The sequence below is a fragment of the Crocuta crocuta genome, unplaced genomic scaffold (assembly GCF_008692635.1).
Source record: "Crocuta crocuta isolate KB4526 unplaced genomic scaffold, BGI_CrCroc_1.0 scaffold270, whole genome shotgun sequence".
Lineage (NCBI taxonomy): Eukaryota > Metazoa > Chordata > Mammalia > Carnivora > Hyaenidae > Crocuta > Crocuta crocuta.
In genome coordinates this window covers 4311472-4334984 of record NW_027527569.1, presented here as the reverse complement: position 1 = coordinate 4334984, position 23513 = coordinate 4311472, and the positions used below count along the sequence as shown (strand labels likewise).

Here is a 23513-nt window from a genome sequence, read left to right as displayed (position 1 = left end):
TTTTCCTCCAAAACCCTGCTTAATGTATCCCAGTGGATCTTCCATCATAACAGAAAAGTCAAAAGTTTGTAACAACCCCATGTGGCCATATTCATGAATTTCAACTTCGTCCTCACTCTGGTCAGAAGCGATGTTGGAACAACTAATTACTCATTGCGAAAAAGTTCAGGTTGGGTCTATATTTATCTCTCCGTATAGCAAGATTACCTACAAATAAATCAATGGTTTAAATTAAATAAGACCCAAAAATACTGGATGCAGAAATGGGTAAATTCTCTTGTAACCTTGGAACCAAGAAGGCTTTTCTAACTATAAGTAAAAATAAAGAAGCCGTAGGGGCACCTGGGTGGCTCAGTTGGTTAAGCATCCTACTTTGGCTCAGGTCATGATCTCATGGTTCCTGAGTTCAGCCCTGCATTGGGCTTTGTGCTGAAAGCTGGGAGTCTGCGGCCTGCTTTAGATTCTGTGTCTCCCTCTCTCTGCCCCTCCCCACTCATGCTGTCTCTCTCTCTGTCTGTCTCTCTCTTCCAAAAATAAATAAGCATTTTAAAAAATTTTTAATAAAGAAGCCATAGAAGAAAATATTGATAAATTTAAGCTACAAAAAAATTACTAATTGATAAAATTAGGCCACATAAGATCAAAGAATACTGCATGATAAAACAAAAGAAAACAAACAACAAGCAAAATCAAAAGACAATGTGGGAAAATATTTACAACTTCTATCAGAGACAGTTAATCATCCTAAACTGTAAAGGAGCTACTGAAATCCAGAAGAAAAGCTCAATGACCTAGTAGAAAATAAAAGAAAGGAACAGATAGTTCACAGAAAAATAAATACATATATGACTTCTAACCATACTCAATCTTACTCCTCACCTGTCAGGTTGGAAAAAAATCAAAAATTTGACCACAATCTTTTTTAGTTAGACTGTAAGTAAACAGTCTCTGATACTCCACAGGAGTGCAGAACAGTATCACTCTTATGGAAGAGTGTCAGTATCTACTAAAATTATGTAACACTTACTCTCTGACCCAAGAATTCCACTTACTAATAGTTTTATCAATGTATAGGAAGTGTTCAATATAGCTGAATAAACTAAGAATGCAATAAGGAAGATCTTTCTGTATTCTTATAGAACGATCCAAGATACATTAAGTAAAAAAAAATATTGTAACATTGTGTATAGAGTATGTGACTTTTTGTGTAAAAAAAACAGAGTCTGTATTCATATTGCTTTTACCTGTATAAAGTGACATTGGAAGAATGAGTAGGAACAAAGTGAATGGGGCTGGGGTAGGGGAATTTGATTTGTCGTCATTTACTTCTTTTTTTGTTTTTTAAGTTTTTATTTAAATTCCAGTTAGTTAACATACAGCATAATATTATTATAGTTGTATGATATAGTCCTTCCACACTTCACAAAACAACCAGTGCTCTTCACAACAAGTGCATCCTTAATCCCCATCCCCTATTTCATCCATCCCCTGCCCACCTCCCCTCTGGTGACCATCAGTTTGTTCTCAATAGATAAGAGTTTGTTTCTTGGCTTTCCTCTCTTTTTTACTACTTTGTTTCATTTTAATACTTAAACCATATAAATGTATTAACTATTCAAAACTAAATAGAAAGAACTGTTGCCTACACATAGTAAGCACAGTGTAAATGTTTACTGTTATTATCGTTGCATAGCAATATCGGGGTCAGTAGGTTCATATAATGTACCATTGTGCAAAATCTCACACCTAGTCAAAACATTTTTATCATTGCAAAGAAGGAAAATGCCCACAATCCTAGACTGAAATAACACAAGGCACCATTTTTAACCCTCTTATTAACAAAGCCCTATTCTAAAAGGTGATCTGTGATTTGCTTTAATTTGCTCTCCATATAATTCTTTAATCTTAAACTTGGAATTTGAGTTGTATCTTCTCAAAAAGATTGCCCAAGAAGATTAAATGAGGAAATACATGCAAAGTACTTAGCTAACTGTCTGGCATGTAATAAATACTCAACTGTTAGGGATAGTAAACTGAGTCATAATAGGGATGTATTCATTGTATTCTCATCTCAATCGTAGAATTGATAAATATAATCAGAAAAAAATACCAACTTGGTAAGACCTCTTTGTATGTTTTTGTTGATTGTTTTTTTCTCAAATTATCTTCCTCAGTACTAAATTTTTAGGGGTTGAGAGTCTATGGATCTTAACCAAGAATAAATTTTATTTTAAAAGAGGAAGGGAAAGAACACCAGAAACTTTTTGAGTCGAGAGCCCTATAGATGTGATTATTGCAAAAATGGTAGTGCTACAGCATCTAAAGTATGTTGGGTTAATAAGACAGGGTTTGTAGCTTTGTTTTTGACTGGTTATTAATTATGGTTTAACCTGTGTTGCCCCCGGAGGGCTTCTGGCCACTTAACTAGGCTCCTTATATTTCTCCTATCATAACATCCATCACCCAAGATTGTAGTCTCTCCATTCAGTGTCTTCTATGCCCAGTGTCCTTTCACCCCTATATGGACAAAAGGTGTCTATCTTGACCACTTCCATCCATGCCTTTTATTATTATATGCCCAGATTCCAGCAGTTTCTGGCCACAGTAAATGTGTATTGAGTGAATAAAAAATTCAAAAACTTGCCAGCTAGTAGATATTCACATGCAGAACCTCAAACCCCATTGTACCCACATACACAGTTTTTTAAAAAACAATATGAAGAAATAAAGAAAAATGTGTGGCAATTATCCAAACAATGAAAGATAGAAAATAGCACCTTTGCCTCACTTATCAGGAGTTTTCAGAAGAATAATTTTTGCCTGTATTTTTTCATCTAATTGCTTCAGTTCCCTACTTTAACTTGGTCACGTGAATGTGATGACACTTTATTTAAGTGCTTATTTTGCCTGCTTATCATTGTAGGCTCCTGTACAGAAGGCTCTTCTATTCCCATGCTGCCTTTTCCTCATTATTTATACTCCTGCCTTTTGCAAAAATGTTTTAAATATTTGATTTTAGCCCCTACCACAGACTCTGAATCTGTGTTTGGAATTTGGAGATCAAAGTACTGTAGCTAATCCTCAGGACATTTGCCATCGTGTGACTTAAGAATCCATCTCTTATCAGGTTTCTATGGTTTTTCTGGAGTATTTACTGATCATAATGTTCAAATGTGCACATCTGAAACTATTTTTTTACTTACATTTTCTTGATACCTCCCCATATTTAGTTTGTAGAAAATGTCCAGCTCCTGAATGGTACTGACCTCTGTCAGGTCTTCTCCAGCCTCTTTATAAAGGATTCCTGGGTTGTATCACCACATGTTTTCAAGAAACCTTGTTTTTTGTTCTTCTTTAAACAGAGCCTGTCTTATTAAAAAAGCTCATGATGGTAGGAAAGAAATTGATAATGAAAAAAAAAAGTGAGTCCAAATTAGGATTTTTCCTCATAGTGTCAGGATTTGTCATGAGGCAATATGTTTCAGTCTGAGCTACAGCTTCCAGTGTCGGTTGCCATGAATTCTAATCCTGTCTCTGGAAGCAACATTTTATTATCTTACACAAGCCTCTCTGGGACACTCTTTCTCTCCTTTAAAACTGCAATATACTATGTAAGGCTTGCAAACAGTAACACATAAAAGCAAATGTGAAATTTTAAATTTCTTAAAACTGCCCTGTATCTACTGCCAATGAGGGCAAATTTGGCAAGAATTTTATAATTGAAGATGGAACTTAGATGTGTAATTAAACAAGATCTATTTGGTTAATGACTCCCTAAAAATAGAGATAGATGCATATAATAGATCTGCACATGGCACCAAGCATAATGAGTGCCAAGTATCTATTTGTGGCATGTGTTTACTCAAATTCACTCCTTTAAACCACTATCTTTCCATTCTTCACAGAAGAAAAAGTCCATTTTCACACCCCAGTGTTTATCCCAAAGGATTATCCAGAAGCCTAAACTTTATCCATTTCTTGTTTCTAAAAATAAGAGATAGTGTATTGAAAAAGATTAAGAGAGCCAGGTGTACCAGGTAATTCTCAATTTCCCCAGATAATACTAAGAATGAATTGCCATCCATAGGAGTCCTTTGCTTAGTGACATTTTAGCTGAAATGGCATCTCCATCTACAAAATCCAAATAGCACAGTCTATTCAAAGAACTTCCTTCAAACCATGAGAGACTCTTGAATGCTGAGAACAAACTGAGGACTGATGGGTGTGGGGGGGGGACAGTAGATGGGCATGGAGGAGGGCACTTGTGGGGATGAGCACTGGGTGTTATATGGAAACCAACTTGACAATAAATTATTTGTAAAAAAAAAAACTTCCTGAAGATATCCTTTCAAAAACTTTAGTAGTAGGTGTTGATTAATCATAACCTGCATGTCATCTGACATGGTATCAAGTTTCTCAGGGAAAGATTACATATCCCAATACTAACAATAACTGACTGCCAAGATTTCAAAGAGCCAGTATCATTCAACTGCTTAGAGTAAGTGGAAAGCATTGAAAGTTTGGAATTTTGTTTTTACTCTGTCAATTTAAATCTGTAATGGCATTGTTTGACTGATGTATAAACATTCAGGTTATGACACTGAATGAGATATCTTTTTTTTTTTTTATTGAATGAGATATCTAAGCATTGAATTTCATCATAGGATATTAGGGGATTTCCAACAAAAATTTCAACTTTGATCATTCACTTGTGGGAATCCAAATCTTTTTTTAGACCTGTAGTTAAATACTGGTATGGGGCTCTGTTGAATTGAAACTGACTGCAGAACCATTTGGTATATATGAAAATAGGTGCTAGGAGAACATTTTAAACATCTGAGGATGTCAGTGTGGGAAATTGCTGCTTCTAAAAGCCTTTCTTATACTCTCTGTATCAAGACACATAATATAAAGCCATCATGTCATTGCCCTAAAACATGTTCTGAACATGAAACACATGTGACTTTTCATCTTTTGATGTACTGAGGACTGATGGGATTAGACCTAGGTAATTTACTCAAGGTACTACAGTGTGCCTTAAATAGGATGTGTTTGCCTCCTAATCATTACAGTGATTCTCAGAGGATAAATGCTTCTTTCCTGTTTTATAAATACAGAAACACAGCTTCCTTGTATCCCCCAATGTGTACCCCACATCTGAAATTAAATGTTTGTGATCGACTCTAAAGCAATAGTTTCAGTATATTACTATTATTGGAGATTAGTCCTGTAGCATAAAACACATGTGCACGCTCATACACGTGCTCACATGCACATGTGTGCACGCACGCGCGCGCACACACACACACACACACACACACACACACATACACACACATCTACTGCCTGACTCTGCAGCTCTTATCTCTCCCTCAACTCCCGACTCACCCACTGTTTACCACATGTCTAGAGGGCATCTCAAAATTAACAAGTCCAACACTGAACTGTTCATTCCACCCCTCAAATGGCCCTCCTTTCTGCTTCACCACCCACCCAACTTCAGTATTCCCCCATCTCAGTAAATAGCACTTCATTCATCCAGTTGCTCAGTCCAAAAACCCAGAAGTCACCCTCAGCTTCCCTTCTTTGTGTCACAACCCACAATCAATACTTCAGCAAGTCTTGGCATCCCAGCCTTCACAACATGTCCCACATCCAACTCCTTCTCAGCTCCTCCTCACTTTAACCTTGCTCCTGTAAAGCTGCCCTCCCCTTTGTCCAGACCATCAAGTGGCTTATTAACTGGCCCGACTTCCACACTTGCCATCCAGCCCCGTCCTAATCTGTTTCCCAAAGGCAACCAAAATAGTCTTGTAAAATACAAATCTGATCCTGTGCTCTTCTGTCCCAAACCCATCATACCTCTAAGGATATCTAAAGCTCTTACCAAAGTCACCATGATCTGGCCAGGGCTCACTCTCCCCCTTCCTCGCTCCACTCAAACTAAGTTGACCTTCTTACCTCCCCTTGGACACGTGGACCATGCTTCTGCCTCAAGATCTATATTTTCTGCCTAGAATACTTCCTCCTAAATATAGTAATGGTTAGCTCTTCACTTCTCTAAATATGGGTTCAACTGCCACCTCTTCAGAGAAGCCTTCTCTAACCATCCCGTCTGAGTTAGCACTCCCTGCTCCCCTGTGACTCCACCCCTTGTCCCGTTTATTATTTCTCAAGAGCCTTTGTCACTACCTGGCATTGTACTCTGTACTTATTTATTGGTTTATGTCAGCCTACCCCAATAGAACATAAGTACCTTGAGGGCAGCAAAGTTTTCTGTTTTATTCACTGCTCTATCCCCAGAGCATGGCTCAAGCAGACATGCAATAAAAATTCTTTGCCGAATAAACTAGTGGTTGGATGAATGAATTGCCTTAACATTCAATCTGAGGAAAAGAATCATTTCCCAAATAGTCCCACTGATGCATCATCATCCAACCATTTAATGTCCCAACAAGGAATGTACCACTTTGATTATAGAAACTTGGAGTTAGAAAGTCTCCTTGCTGCTTTCCACTTCAGTGCATCTCATTTTGAAGATATGGAAACCAGACTCAAGAAATAAGTGGTGACAAAGCTAGTAAATGGCAGAGCTGATCATTAAGCCAGGTATAGGTCAGTGTTCTTTATGCTTTCACATTTTGTTCCACATATCTCTGTTCCTTTTGAGAGGTTAAAATGTTGTGAACACAGGCAAATATAATGAAACTACAAATTTTTAATTCCTCCTTGTCTTGCTGCTCTATTGGCAATAAAGCATCTGGCACATGATATACATGGGACGCTAAAAAATGACAAATTCATGCAGAAATGTTCCCACAGAGACAGGACAGGCTGACCACTCTGTTATATTCTGCTATCTGGTTGGGGAAAGCTGAAATATAAAAATCTGTTCATTATAAGTTTGGGCTAAATTTATCTGAATGCCACCTGTTTGCAAGTCGTTATATTCCCCATTCTTAATAACACTTTACTTCTTGGAGTCTCACATTGAAGCCTTGGTTGACTGCCTACATCTCTGTTTACTGGTTTCTTACTAGAGAAAAGGTATCAAAAGAGAAGCATGGAATAAAATGTAAGCAGTTTATAATAAGACAGATATGGATTTAATTCCTGGCTCCATTTACTAGCTAAATGATCTTGGATAAGATTCTTGAACCTTCTTAGTATCAATTATGATCTACAAAAGTGTGTATGTGTATATAAAATAAGTTTCTTAAAGTAACGTGTAGTCAGGCACATTAAGGTAGACTAAGAATTTTATGTATATTATCTCATTTAATCCCCATAACAGCCCTGTGAGGAAAGAGGTTCTAGTCCTTATTTATAAGTAAGGACTCTAAGATTCAGCAAGATTAATAGGCTTGAGTTTAAACAGCTAGGAAAGGAGAGAAGTAGAAATACTTGGGATCTCTCACACAAAGTCCATGCTTATCACCTCTGTGCCTTCTTGGAGGGCCATTATGGAGAAGGATTGAAATGGAGTCTGTGTACTATGCAAGGCACATAGCCCCACATATCAAAGACAGTCAGTAATTGCTGCCCTTCTCCCTTCTCTTTCCTGCTCTGACTAGATAAGTTACCTGGCCAATGTGCTAACCTTCCTGGGCCACAGCTGCTTATTTTTATAAAAAAATTTTTTAATGTTTACTTATTTTTAAGAGAAAGAGAAAGAGACTCAGCACAAACTTGGGAGGGGCAGAGAAAGAGAGAGGAAGACACAGAATCTGAAGCAGGCTCCAGGCTCTGAGCTGTCAGCACAGAGCCCAACGCAAGGCTTGAACCCACAAACTGTGAGATAATGACCTGAGCTGAAGTCAGACACTTAACCAATTGAGCCGCCCAGAAGCCCCACCATAGCTTCTTATTTTAAATAAATAATAATTCTTTTTTTCATTACAAAAGCAATACATTATTATTATAGATTATTCAGAAAAAAGAGATGTATAAAGAAACTAAATTTTACACATAATCCTACCACCCAAAAATAATTCCTGTTAGCATGCAGCTATAGGTACTTACAGTATTTATATTTATATATACTATAAGAGCACACAATCCTTTGAAGGCAAAATTGGAATCATCTGTGTATCCTGCTGTGTAATCAATTCTTTACATAAAAATATATTGGCAGAGGCATTTTCTTTTTTTTCTTAATATTTGTTTATTTTTGAGAGAATGAAAGAGAGAGAGAGCAGGGCAGGGGCAGAGAGAGAGTTAGACATGAACCCAAAGCAGGCACCAGACTCCAGGCTGTCAACACAGAGCCTGACGGGAGGCTCAAACTCACGAATCACAAGAACATGACCTGAGCTGAAGTCGGACGCTCAACTGACTGAGCCACCCAGGTACCCCTAGTGAAGACATTTTCTTTTTTAATAATTTTCCATTTTTCTTTTTAATAATGATCCATAATCCTATTTATATATTTATTTATTTTTAATAGCTTATTGTCAAGTTGGTTTCCATATAACACCCAGTGCTCATCCCAACAAGTGCCCTCCCCCATGCCCATTTCTCCACATCCTCGCCAGCATCTGGAGTCCTCTGACCAGCATGAGGTGTCATCTCAGGGTGGTTTTGATTTGTATTTCCCNAGGCTAAAGTCTGGGATGGTGATGCCTCCTGTTTGGTTTTCTTCTTCAATATTACTTTGGCTATTTGGGGTCTTTTGTGGTTCCACACAAATTTGAGGATAGTTTGTTCTAGTTTTGAGAAGAATGTGGGTGCAATTTTGATTGGGATTGCATTGAATGTGTAGACTGCTTTGGGTAGTAATGACATTTTAACTATATTTATTCTGAGGAGACATTTTCTTATTTTATCAGCATTCTTCTAAACCATGATGTCTTGGGGTGCCTGGGTGGCTCAGTTGGTTAAGTGTCTGACTCTTGATTTAGGCTCAGGTCAGGATCTCACAGTTGGTGAGTTTCAGCCCAGCATCAGGCTCTGCACTGACAGCAGGAAGCCTGTTTGGGATTCTCTGTCTCCCTCTCTCTCTCTGCCCCTCCTCACTCATGCTCTTTCTCTCTTTCAAAATAAATAAATAAATAAGCATTAAAACATGATGTCTTGTGATTACATAGTTTTCCATGGTAATACTACTACTAATAATAAATTAGATAAAATTTATTGTGCATCAGCACTATACTAAGATCTTTCAAATGCATTAACTTATTTAGTTCTTACAACAAGTCTATGAAATAGGTAATTTTGTGACTCTCATTTTGCAAATAAAGAGATGGAGGCAGAGAGTTCTGTAACCTTATCCAGGTAACCCTGCTGATAAGAGGCAGAGCCAGGACTGGAACTCAGGCAGATGAGCTCCCGTAGTGCTTGCTCTGGAATATCTAGACCGTAGCATTTTTTATGAATCTATTTTTATTAGAAATTTGGGTTGTATCTAATTTTTACATTTTTAAAAATTTTTTTAATGTTTATTTTTGAGAGACAGAGCATGAGCAGAAGGGCAGAGAGAGAAGGAGACACAGAATCCCAAGCAGGCACCAGGCTCTGAGCTGTCAGCACAGAGCCCAACACAGGGCTCGAACCTACAAACCATGAGATCATGACCTGAGCCAAAGGCAAATGCTTAAGCAACTGAGACACCCAGGGACTCCTAATTTGTACGTTATTAGTATGAAAAGCATTCTTGCACAAATCTTTGTTGACAACTGCAATTTTTTCATTAGGTTACATTTCTAGAAGTAAAATTACTGAAATAACAAGTTTAGGGTAGTTAATACTTGAGGCAAATAATGCTAAAATTCTCCCTCAAAAAAGTTAGACCATTTTATTCTTGCACAAAATTTTTATGAAAACGCTTTTCCTCTTCCTTTTGCTAATATTGACTTTTCATTTTTTAAACATTGTCAGTTTGATACATTAAAATGGTGCCTGCTACCGTTATTAAGAATATTAATAATTTCTTAATAAATTATTAGGAACTTCCTTTCATATATTTTTCACCATTTTTACTTCTTCCTAAGGTAAATTTTTATCTGTGCCTTCTGTCCAGTTTTCTACCGTCATGTTTTCTTATGAGTTTATTTTTGCATTTTAAGGATATTAACTCTTTGTCTATCATCATGTATGCTGCAAATATTTTTTTCCAAGTTTGTTTTTTTGCATTTCAACCTATGTGGGACTTTTTTAAGCATATGAAATTTTTAACTTTCATATAGTTGTACCTCAGCTTCTCAACTGCAAAACATGGGCTATTTAACTGTATTGTTTCTAAGGCTCTTGAAATAATAAAATGCCATTCTATTTCTTTGCTTACTAGCAGCAAACAACCCATCAAATAATCTCTCATCAAATAAGTATTGAACACCTCCACTATGGTAGGTACCAAACTAGGTGCTGAAGTTACAAGGACGTATAAGTGCTTTTGCATGCCTTCAGTTTCTTATAGTTACTGACTAGCAGATAAACAGGCTAGCAGATAAAAGACTAGCAGATAAACAGAGCAGTGCTATAATGTAGTAAAGACTATGACAGAAGTACTTGTTGGGGCTCCGGGCACTACAAGTGTGAAAGCAGGCTTCAGGAAGGGGCTTTCTAGGTAGAGCAGCAGCATTTTGAAAAGCACGTTGAATGCTGGGCATCAGAATTTGATCTTTGTCCTAGGTATTGAAAAAAATTGTTTTGATCAGAAAAGTAATATAATCACTTTTACACTTGAATCTTGCTTTAGAATACAAAATAGTTGAAAGAAAGGAGAGATAACAGAGTGAAAATCAAGTCAGAGATTGTAAGGATGGCCAGGAAAGAGGTAGCATAGCATAAGCCTGCATTAAGGGAGGGGACAGGATAAATAGAAGAAAATAGAGGTGAGACATATTCTGGAGGCAGAATCAACACAGCTAAACAACGCAGCGGATAGAGGCTAAGGGAGGCAAGAAAGAAGAATATGTTAATTTATAAACTTAATCTGCAATCTGTCTCAGAATTCTGAGAGGTTTTTTTAATTCATAAATTTATTCTCAAACTTGCCTGGGAAATAAGTAGGCTTAGAATAACTGATAATTTTTTTTTAAAAGGGTAACATTGAAGGGACCTTACACTAATGTCTAGTGTCACACTGATGCAGGAATAGGCAATTAAAGAGGATAAAGGGGCACCTGGGTGGCTCAGTATGTTAAGTGTCTGACTCTTGATTTCAGCTCAGGTCATGAACTCACAGTTGTAAGATCAAGCCCCGCATCCAGCCCTGAGACTGGCTCTGCACTGAGTGTGGAGCCTGCTTAGGATTTTCTCTCTCTCTCTTTCTCTCTCTCTCTCTCTCTCTCTCCCCCATTCACACTCTCTTTCCCTCTAGCCCTCAAAAAAAAAAAAAGAAGAAGAAGAAGGAAGGAAGGAAGAAAGAGAAAGGAAGGAAGGAAGGAAGGAAGGAAGGAAGGAAGGAAGGAAAGAAGGAAGGAAGGAAGGAAGAACAAAAGAGGCTAGAATCCAGAAACAGACCTCTCAATGAATATATGGAAACACTTGGAAAAGGGTAGATTTTTATTTACGTAATATTGGAAAAATGGACTATCGTATAGGATAAAAAGTAAGATTAGTTCTCGACTTCACCACAGAAACAGACACATTCCTTAGAAATTAAAGATTATATAGAGTAATGCTAGTTGTTATACAAATCCTCAAATTTCAGTAACTTCTCAAAATAAAAGTTTACTTCTTCCTGTGTAATCATTCAACAAACATACTCCTTGTTGGCTGTGGAGTGTGGGGTGAAGGCTCTGTTCCATTCAGTCATTCAGGGACCCAGGCTGACAGAAGCCCTGCCTTCTTCTGCACATGGGTCCTAGGGACTACATGCTTAGTACCAACATGCCACTGGCAGGAAGGAAAAAAGTGAGGGCATAAGGCTCTTGCTTCACCTAACCCTGGAAGTGACACACATCATTTCCACCCACCTTCCATTAGCTAGAAGTCTGGTCACCCCAACCAGAGGCGAGCAAACCTGCAAACTGGTGTCCCTGGGTGGGCTGCCTCTTCCCAGGGATAGTTCTACACCCCAGAAGAGAAGCAGGAGTCTGAGACAGACAGCTAGGTAACTTTGCCACAAGGGCCATCCTGAATAGTAAAAGTCAATATGTGAACTAAGTGATCATCTAAATACACCAAAATAAACTCTAGGAAAATATTTTTATAATCTTGGGCAAAGTCTTTCTAGATGTCCTGACTTCTTCGACTTCTAAATAATATGAAATCTAGAATCAGTAACAAAAAATTAAAAAGTGATGTTTTTGGCTACCATGTTGGCAAAGATTATAAATTTATAATATTCCTTGTAATACCTAAAAATGCTTAGAACAAGATCTATCAGGTAGTAAACTGTTACTGTTAGCTGTTACTATTACTGTTATTATTTTATATTTTTTAAGTTTATTTATTTATTTTGAGTGACAGAGGCAGAGATAAAGAGGGAGCAAATGCAGTCGAGTGGGGGCCAGAGAGAGAGAGATCATGACCTGAGCTGAACAGGAGTCAAGACACTTAACTGACCAAGCCACCCAAGCACCCTGTACTACTGTTATTTTTATTACCATTAGTTTGTATTAGCAAATAAACAGAAAAATAATTAACTTCATATGTTGTTAGTAACAATTGGTACCATCCTTTGGAGGGCATTTTGATATCAAACTTCAAAATGTGTCAACATTCAACCCAGCAATCCAATCTCTAGGAATTTATCCTTAACCTACAAAAATATGTGTATAGAACTGTATATTTCAGCATTTTAAGAGCAAAAATCAAAGTAACCTTTAATTCATTAATAATAATTAGCTAACTAAATAAAGCTCCTTTCTACCTTATGCTGCATATGTCTAGTGTTTTGATATTTTATAGCAGCTACTATTTTTATGATTTTAAAACATAAAGAAAGATTTTACTTAAATCATCCAAAGTTTAGCTTATAATGAGGCCACTAACAAGAGCTCAAGGGTTTAGAACAAAAAAGGTAGTGGGGGAAGAATATTATATTTGTTGCACTTCAGTTTTTCCCAGAGATAACAGATGAAATAAGTTTAAAGTGCAAGAAGGAAACTTATGTTCACTATCAGGGGAAACTTTCTGAGACTCTGACATAATTTGCAAAAATTTAAAAAGCCTAAAGTCTCCAGACAGTTTTTAGGAGTCAAGATGTTCCCCCTTTGTAGTTTTCCTCTACAGAATCTATATGTACTTACAATTACTAATTTAAAAGTGTTCAACCATGTTTTGTTCAATCCATAAGTTTTTGTTGTTCCAATAATGATTTTAAATTAAGCCAGGTATAGTAAAATATACTTTCTAATAGATGCATTATGTCGTATAATTGTAGCAACAGAATACATCTCACCAAGTTCAGGTGTACAGTTGATCTTGCTTTTTTTAAGTTTTTATTATAATTCCAGTTAGTACAGTGGTATATGTTTCAAGTATACAATACAGTGACTCAATACTTCCATACATCACCCACCCGGTGCTCATCACAGCAAGTGGACTCCTTAATCCCTGTCATCTATCTCACCCATCCCCCCACCTCTCTCCCCTCTGGTAACCATCAGGTTGTTCCCTATGGTTAGGAATCTGTTTCTTAATTTGACTATGATGTTAACTGTGGGGCTATCATATATGGCCTCTATAGCCACTTTGTTGAGAACTTTTATCATGAAAGGATGTCAGATTTTGTCAAAGGCTTTTTCTCTGCCTATTGAGATAATCATATGACTTTCACCCTTCATGTTTTTTAATGCGGTATATCACAGTGATTGATTTACAGATGCTGTGCCATCCTTGCACCCTTGGAATAACTGTTACTTAATCGTGATGTGTGATCATGATCATGATATGCTAAATTTGAAGCCTGACCCTTAGGCCGTTGTTTTTAAAGTATGCAAAAAGGGCATCTTTTTTTTTTTTCTTTTCAAAATTTTAATAATGAAGCAATGTTACCTGATTTTTTTTCTGTTGTTTTGTTTTACTTTGTATTAGAATTCTCAGTTCTGGCACTGCAAAATGTATTTACCATTATATTGTTTAGANAAATAAATAAAAACATTTAAAAAAAAAAAAGAGTCTTTCATGGTTTGCCTCTCTCAAAAAGGGCATCTTTTTATGTGTCTGTTGGCCATCTGTAGGTCTTCTCTGAAAAACATCTATATGTCTTCTGCCCCTTTTTTAATTGGATTATTTGTTTTTTGGACTGTTAAGTTTTATAAATTCTTTACATATTTTGGATACCAAACCTTTATCAGATATGTCATTTGTAAATATCTTCTCCCTTTCTGTAAACTGCCTTTTAGTTTTGTTGATTGTTTCCTTCACAGTGCAAAAGATTTTATTTTGGTGAAGTCCCAATAGTTTATCTTTGCTTTTGTTTCCCTGCCTAAGGAAACATATATAGAAAGAAGTTGCAACGTCAAAATGTCAAAGAGGTTACTGTCTATGTTCTCCTCTAGGATTTTGATGGTTTTAGGTCTCGCATTTAGGTCTTTCATCCATTTTGAATTTACTTTTGTTATGGTGTAAGAAGGTGGTCCAGTTTCATTCTTTTACATTTTGCTGACTAGTTTTCCAAACACCATTTCATCAGGGAAATAGAAATCAAAACTACAATGAGATATCACCTCATACCTGTCAGAATGGCTAAAATAAAAACACAAGAAACAATAAGTGCTGGTGAGGATGTGGTGATAAAGGAACCCTTGTATACTATTGGTAGGAATGCAAGGTGATACAGCCACTCCGGAAAGCAGAATGGAGGTTCCTCAAAAAGTTAAAAATAGAACTACCTTTTGATCCAGCAATTGTACTACTGGACATTTACCCAAAGAATACAAGAACGCTAATTTAGAGGGATACATGCATCCCTAATTTTATAGCAGCACTATCTACAATAGCCAAATTATGGAAATAGCCCAAATGTCCATTGACAGGTGAATAGATAAAGAAATGTGGTGTGTGTGTGAGAGAGAGACAATGGACTATTACTCAGCCATTTAAAAAATGAAATCTTGCCATTTGCAACAACATGAATGGAGCTAGAGCATATTTTGCTAAGTGATGTAAGTCCATTAGAGAAAAACAAATACCATATGATTTCACTCATATGTCGAATTTAAGAAACAAAGCAAACAATCATAGAGGAAAAAACAGAGAGGAAAACCAAGACACAGGCTTTTAACTATAGAGAGCAAACTGATGGTTACTGAAGGGGAAGTCACAGGGGCATGGGTAAATAGGTGATAGGGATTAAAGAGTGCACTTGTGATGAACACTGGGTGATGTATTGAAGTGTTGAATCACTATCTTATACACATGAAACTACTACTACACTGTATGTTAACTAACTGGAATTTAAATAAAATCTTTTTAAGTAGGTAAATAGAATCCTTTTAGAAAAAGCCTGAGAGATGGACATTTCTGCCTGTCCCTTCTATACTGAGCCCTGGGGTGATACCACAGCAGCACTCATACCCATTAATAATTGCTTCTTTGTTTGGTATAGTTTTGTGAGTCCTGTGGATGCAATCCCCATCGGCTTTCATAGCAAGGTGTTTGGGAGACTTGTCCCTCAATTGGGAGCCGTAAAAGTTAGGAGGCTAACTGTGGGATCCAAACCCCTAGTCTCTCAGGGAGAAGCTGAGAGTTGGGAGTAACCTCCCATTTGGCTCTGTACTAGGAGTGATGTTTACGGCAAGATTGTATCTCATCAGCTTTTTCTACCCATTTCTATGTGAGTATTTTCTATTTGCCAAATGTGTGGGACTCCCTCAGTTAGTTTCTGGATTTCCTTCAAAAGGAATTAGTCCACATGCAACTGTTTATTCAGTGTGTCTATGGGAGGAGGGGAGTTCGGGAGCCACCTATGTCACTATCTTTAAAAGCTTCCCTTACCTCTCTGCACTGAGCATGGAGACTGTTTAAGATTCTCTCTCTCTCCCTCTGCCCCTCTCCCTCACTCACAATGTCTCTCTCAAATAAAAAAAAAAAACCTTTTAATTAAAAAAAATAATATAACTTAAAAAAAATAAATAAAACTGCCCGTACCTAATTTTATAAAAAGGAAATGTTGGGGCGCCTGAGTGGCTCAGTCAGTTGAGTTTGACTCTTGGTTTCAGCTCAGGTCATGATCTCATGGTTTGTGGGTTCGAGCCCCATGTCTAGTTTGCACTGACAACACAAGGCCTGCTTGGAGTCTGTCTCTCTGCCCCTCCCCCACTCGTGTATATGTGTGTGTTCTTTCTCTCTCAAAGTAAATAAACACTTAAAAAAAAAAAAAGGTGGGGCGCCTGGGTGGCATAGTCGGTTAAGCGTCCGACTTTCGCTTAGGTCGTGATTTAGCGGTTTGTGGGTTCGAGCCCCGCGTCGGGCTCTGTGCTGACTGCCAGCTCAGAGCCTGGAGCCTGTTTCAGAGTCTGTGACTCCCTCTCTCTCTGACCCTCCCCTGCTCACACTGTCTCTCTCTCTTTCTCTCCTAGAAATAAATAAAAATATTTAAAAAAAAAAAAGGAAATCTTAATGAGAGTTATAAACTTTAATGGATGATAGCTATGGATCAGTATGTTGCAGTAGACTTCTAGATGGAATAGTGAAATAATCCCTTCATTAATTTAAGAGTATTTTAGGAGTACCTGGGTGGCTCAGTCAGTTAAGCATCCAACTTTGGCTCAGGTCATGATCTCACAGTTTGTGAGTTCGAGCCCCACATCAAGGCCTGTGCTGACAGCTCACAGCCTGGAGCCTGCTTCAGACTCTGTGTCTCCATCTCTCTCTGCCCCTCCCCTGCTTGTGCTTTGTCTATCTCTCAAAAATAAACATTAAAAATTTTTTCAAGAGTATTTTTAAGAGTAAATTTAAAATTTAGATAATGATTCTAGTTATTAAGACACTGATATGGTAACAGAACAAAAATCAAGCTACTTTTAGGTATTTATTATCCCAAATTCATTCTATAAATATTTATTGAGTGCTTACTATGTTTCAAGCACTGTTCTAGTTACTTCAGATACAAGTATCCAATGTTGTGGAACCTATAATCTATGAAGTAAAGGACTACAGAAATAATAACTACATACATAAAAATAAAGAGTAGTCATGACTTCTAAAATATTGGCCTGGGAAATATTTCTCGGTGGTACTGACAGCAAAATTCAGTGGAGGACTGTCATCTAGCCAGAAACATTATTATGACTACATTCATCATTTACCATTTGGTCGCTCATCTATGATTTCATTTTACTGAACTCTGACTTTTTTCCTCTGATCTGAATTACAATGAAGGTGTTAAATCACATCTATAGTTACCTTTGCATATTTTGTGACTTCAAACACTTAGACTATGCATAATTTTTTACATTGTCTCAAACTGGTAGTGTTGCTTTTACTTTGTCTAGGTTTTCTCTAATGAACTAAATAACTTCAGAGTTTCATACTTTTTGTGCTGTAGTCTAACAGCTTGATAGCTGATTCTTTTAAAACTAATACAGCGTGTGCTTTTTGTGTCTCACTTTTCTCATCTGTACAATGGGGTCTGTAGAGGATCTAACCAACAAACAGAGTTGTTATCAGGATGAAATAATGAACATTCATATAAAATATTCATACAAAAAAAAAAAAACATGCAGAAATAAAGAAAGTGCCAGGCACACAGAAAGTTTTAAGTGCTGTATTTTCTGCATCCCTACCAGTCATTTACTTATTTCTCCCATCTCAAATATTTTAACATAGTAAATGGGGTATTGTTCCTTTTTCTTTCCTCTACACTTGGTAGGAAGCAGGATTACAATGAGAAATAAAAGCAAACATATATTTAACAAGGCCATATAAGAAATGTCTTTATCTGCAAATCACTTATCTCAGGAGGAAATCCCTCCAAATGGTACAGACCAAGAGATGTTTTTACACTTAACTCTTTTCTAAAGTTTTTTTCTGGGGCACCTGTTGGTCCAGTTAGTTAAGCAAAGGACTCTTGATTTCAACTCAGGTCATAATCTTGTGGTTCATGGGTTCAAGCCCCAAGTCAGGCTCTGTGCTGACAGTGCAGAGCCTGCTTGGGATTCTCTCTCCCCCACCTTCTGCCCCCTCCCCTGTGTGTTCTGGTGTTCTCTCTCTCTCTCTCTCTCTCTCTCTCTCAAAATAAACATTTTTAATATAAATAAGTTTTTTTCTGATTTGCAAAGTCATTTTCATTATTATAAAATTCAATATTACAGAAATTAATAACTCAAAGTAAAAAGTCCCTTGACCCACATATTCACCTACTCTACCCCGAGGGAGAATTAATGGTAATAATCTGTGTATATTCTCACATGATTTTTCTAGTCATGTATTTTTTATTAAAATAAGATCACATTGTATATACAGCTTTACAACTGTCTTCCTACTCACTTAAAATATGTCTTTGGTGTCTCTGTCAGCACATTTAGTTCCTTCTCATTTCCAACAGCGGCAGAGAGCTGTAACTCAAGGAGGTGCTGTGGCTTCCTGTGTACCTACTCACAAAGTCCGATAGTGTTCAGATCTGAATGGAAAAAGCCCATCAGCTGACCTTTGTACCACCAGCCACTCCAAGTCCTAACCCAAAAGGAGGACCAGGAGAGTCATTCAAACGATGTGCTCAGTCCACACTGGGAGACCAGACTTTGCTCAGTACGGGGAGAAGGACTCAGCTGGATGATGAATGCACACTTGTACAGCAGTTAATCCTGAGGGTCACGGAAACATTATAAATCCAATGCCCTTGAAGTGGAACTCCTCTATGGAGTGTGAATGTCCAGTCATGCACAACCCACTTGGAGTGGGAAAGAAATGTTATTTGAGAATGTTAAGGTCAAGCTAACATATTTTAAAATTGCCATAGGAGACCATTCATCCCCACTTCACTCTCCCACTTCAGAGCCTACTTTCCATCCCTCAGATATTTGCCCTTGGAGCAATTAAGTCCTCTTTTTTCTATGCTTTCATTAGTTGCTCTCTCTCTCTCTCTCTCTCTCTCTCTCTTTTAGCTTACAAAAGGGCAGATACATTTTAAGCCAAATGTCAATGTCAAACATCAAATATCCATTCCCTTGCAATGCACAGTGTATATAATCACATACTCTGTTGTAACAAATATACTATTATTTCACTTGTATACCAAACTTACATATAATTGACTGACCAGGTATAAAGAGTACCCTGTGCAGAAAGCCTAGAGGATGCACTTTAGTTGAGGCCTTTGTTAAACAGTACATGAAGTGGCAGCCTCCACAGTAGGGATTTTTTTTTGCAGAAAGGAGCTACAAGCTTCTTTGGCAAGAAAACAAGAGATAGGATTATACCAAGCAGCATGTTCAGAACCGTGCAGGCTGGGATGCCTCTGTGGCATCAACCAGGAAGCCCCCGTGATGGGGCTGATGCAAAAGTTCTTTCTGCCAGATGGGAATGCAGAACCACACAGCCAAACAGCTCCCTGTTACACTGAACTTTCTGAAGGCCACTGTCTATCCAATTCATCGAAGGTTACGTAGCAAATGGTTCAGAATTGCATAGAACGGCCAAGGGGTCAGAACTCAGGCAGTTAAGTAGCTTTTGCCCTTTCCCTTTTCACTCTTCAGTTGTCACAAAGCCCAAGTAGCACTATTCCAGGCTGGAGTTGGATCTGCTTCTTTGTGCCTCAAATAGATCAAAGTGAAACCTTCTGAAACACTATTTATTCCTAGTTCTGCTACTTATGACTGTTTCAACCTGTTTCTTTCAGATACCATTGTTCTTATCGCTTCAATAGCAGTCGTTTCTGCAAAAACTCAGGGTAATATTTTTGCCACGTCTGCACTCAGAAGTCTCCGTTTCCTACAGATCCTCCGTATGGTACGCATGGACCGAAGGGGTGGCACTTGGAAATTACTAGGTTCAGTGGTTTATGCTCACAGCAAGGTAAGATTTGCTTTCTGAATTACAGAACAAGACTTTTGAAACTTTTTCATTGATTGCTGTGGGATAGTAGAACCCATCAAGCAAACTTAGTCATTTCAGAAATCAGTGAAAGCACAATGTATAATGAATTATTTAAAAGTCGTCAGATGGTTGTCAGAAGAAAGGGGATTGGGAGGGTAGGGAAAATGGGTGAAAGGGAGAGGGAGATACAGGTTCGCAGTTAGGGAATGACTAAGTCACAGGAATAAAAGGGACAGCACAGGAAATCTAGGCAGTGATAATGTAACAATATGTGTGGTGACAGATTGTGGCTGCACTTGTGATGAGCACCACGTAACATACAGAGATGCGGAATCACGAGGCTGTACACCTGAAACTAGTGTAAGATTGTATGTCAACTATACTCAAAAAATAATGATTTTAAAGTCTTTATGCCTCAAATAAATTATAGTAAGCCCATACATTTAGAATACTGTAAAGCCATTAAAAAAATAACTGAGGAAGTTGTTCTGTTCACTGGAACACCCTCTGAATTAAAAAAAAAAAAGCAAATTTGGGGTACCTGGGTGGCATCCAACTTTGTCTCAGGTCATGATCTCATGGTGAGTGATTTCAAGCCCCACATCAGGCTCTCTGCTGTCAGCAGAGAACCTGCTTTGGATCCTCTGCTCCCCTCTTTCTGCCGCTCCCCAGCTTCCATTCTCTCAAGAATAAATAAACATTTAAAAAGGAGCAAATTTGGGACACCTGGGTGGTCCAGTCGGCTTAGGGTCCAATTTTAGCTCTAGTCATGATCTCACACAGTTCCTGGATTCAAGCCCCACATCCAGCTCTGTGCTGACAGCTTGGGAGCCTGGAGCCTGCTTCAGATTCTGTGTTTCCATCTCTCTCTGCCCCTCCCGTGCTCACACTCTGTCTGTCGCTGCCTTTCAAAAATAAATAAACATTAAAAAAAATTAGAAAGAAAAAAAGAGTAAATTCTATAAATAAATAAATATTATCATAAACATCCAAAAAGTAGTAGAATGTATCATAGATTTTTTTTTCCTTTCACACAGATTTTTTATCTCTAACAATCTTTCATTTCTTTTATATCTAGGAATTAATCACGGCTTGGTACATAGGATTTTTGGTTCTTATTTTTTCATCTTTCCTTGTCTATCTTGTGGAAAAGGATGCCAATAAAGAGTTTTCTACATATGCAGATGCTCTCTGGTGGGGCACAGTGAGTATAAAAATCTGGTTTTGTTTTTTGGATGTTGCAAAATGTTTCCTCTGAATATAGTGTAATGATTCCTAGGAATCATCTATGAAAGTTCTCAATAAAAGCATTAACTTCCAAAAGAGAGTTATATGAAAATATAGAGCACTAAAATTGTCTAAAGAGTTTTCCCATCTCTATGGCTCAACAAAATGAAGTTCTTTTATAAATCATCAGAAGTATTTCTTGAGTGCTAGATTGTTGCCAAAATAAAAATACATTATTTTTTTTTAACTGATTAAAATCTTGATAGGCTTGTTTGTTTGTCTTAACTTTGTGGAGCACAAATTTAATTACCAGTTGTTGCACTGGTTTACCACTCATCAAAAAGTTTCTCTGAGGTTAAAAAAAGAAAAAGGAATAATAGCTGTATGAAAGTTAAAGTGTGGCATGACAAATGAAAAAGAGAAAACTGATAACCATCTGTGAGATCAGAGATTATAGACACCTAATATCAAAACTTTCCCTACTAGGCGCTTTGGTGGCTTGTTTGGGTATCTGACTTTGGCTCTGGTCATGATCTTGAGGTTGGTGAGTTTGAGCAGGGTGTCAAGCGCTGTGTTGACATTTCAGAGCCTGGAGCCTGCTTTGGATTCTGTGTCTCCTCTCTGCACTTCCCTTGCTCTCTCTTTCTGTCTCTCTCTCTCCCTCTCTCAAAAATAAATGGACGTTATTTTTTTTTTTAACTATCCATACAAAAACCTACTTTTCATTTGTTATTAAAGAGGGCTCCTGTCAGTTAAGCATCGCTTGGTCCCTTGGTTTCAGCTCAGGTCACAGTCTCACGATTTTGTGAGTTGGAGCCCGGCATGGGGCTCCCCACACTAGCAGCATGGAGCCTGCTTGGGATTCTCTGTCTCCCTTGCTCTCTGCTCCTCTCCCACTCACGCTGTCTCTGTCTCTTTCAAAATAAATAAATAAACTTCAAAAAAGTTTTTAAAAAAAGAAAAAAGATATTAAATAAATAGATGATTATTAAGGGATAGTTCACCAAACAAATAAGAAAGTAATAACTCTCATACAAATACATGCTAAAGATTTTAACTCCGTTTTTTAAATTTGTCATTATTAAGGAGGGAACCAGTAAGTGTTATATCCAGTTGAAAGGACTATCGAAAAACATTACCACGTAAAGATCATGAATTTTGAAATGAATCTGGCTTCTTCCACAGTGTGAGAGGAAAGTCAATTAAAGCTCCAGTCTACAGAATTAACTTATGTGTCTATAGACAGGAATTACTTTCCACTGCTACCAGTTCTCTACAGCTTACAGAGTTGTACAGTAGATCAAAGTCCAAGAAAGCTGCAGAGCCCCACAAAATCAGAAGTTGGTGACCTGGAAAGCTACGCCCTAAGCAAGGCATAGTTTTCCATTAAAGCAAAAACCTTGTCTGCATTATAAAGAATGCATAAAACAAGTCATTGAAACATGTGCCCTAGGATGAGCACTGGGTGTTATATGTAAACCAACTTGACAATAAACTATTTAAGAAAAAAAAAAAGAAAGAAACATGTGCCCTAATAAGAATGTCACAGGATGGGGGAGTGCTTTGGGAAATAGATAAACTGTATTTCTTTTTATTTTATTCCTTAAGACATTCCAAAAGGGTGTTTTGTGAAAATCCACAGCATTTTAAACTGTCTAAACAGCTTCCCATCTCTTTGGTCCAACAAAGTTAAGTTCTCTCATAAATCACCCATAATATTTCTTGAGNTGACAGCTCAGAGCCTGGAGCCTGCTTTAGATTCTGTGTCTCCCTCTGTCTCCCTTTGTATGCTCTCTCTCTCTTTGTCTCTCGCTCTCTCTCTCAAACATTTATAAACAATTTTAAATATTTATAAGTTGGTCGTTGGGTTTGTGCAGCATAGATTTAAGTTACCAATTGTTGCAATTGTTCTGCCACTCATCAGAAGCAGAACAATTCTCATCTAGCTTTCATCAGGGAGAACTAGAACCCTCGTCAAGGACAAGGACTGTTTGTCAGGGCTTGTGTTAAGCAGAACTCGGTATGCTTGTTGGCTGCACGGCAGCAGTAAAATGAATAAGAATCAGAAATACATTCCCCAGAAGGTTAGGATTTTTTTCTTAAATTATCAGAGTAAATGTCTACAAGATTGTTCCATTGAAAACAAAGCAATCTGGTGGTTTAATAATCTGGTTCCCAACTCCTCCCACCCACCCCACAAGCAATAATGGACATTTTGCAAGGAGGAAAGTAGAAAACCTGAAAGAGAGCAGTCATGTGACATTCTTAAAATACCTTTTATATGTAGAGAGCAAATGAAAATCTATGACTCACTGTGGGATAAACTGTGTAAAGTGAGAAAATAGGAGGCTTTTCTA

The 23513-nt window shown here is 37.6% G+C and overlaps 1 protein-coding gene across 1 annotated transcript in view; it reads left to right on the top strand.

The window, feature by feature from the left end:
- The window catches only part of KCNQ5 (potassium voltage-gated channel subfamily Q member 5), a 180462-nt gene that overhangs the window by 46470 nt on the left and 110479 nt on the right, over positions 1–23513 (top strand). Inside the window, exons 3-4 of the mRNA XM_077770354.1 lie at positions 19733–19908; positions 21008–21133. Coding sequence (XP_077626480.1) covers positions 19733–19908; positions 21008–21133 — 302 coding nt within the window. The remainder of the gene's footprint in view (positions 1–19732; positions 19909–21007; positions 21134–23513) is intronic.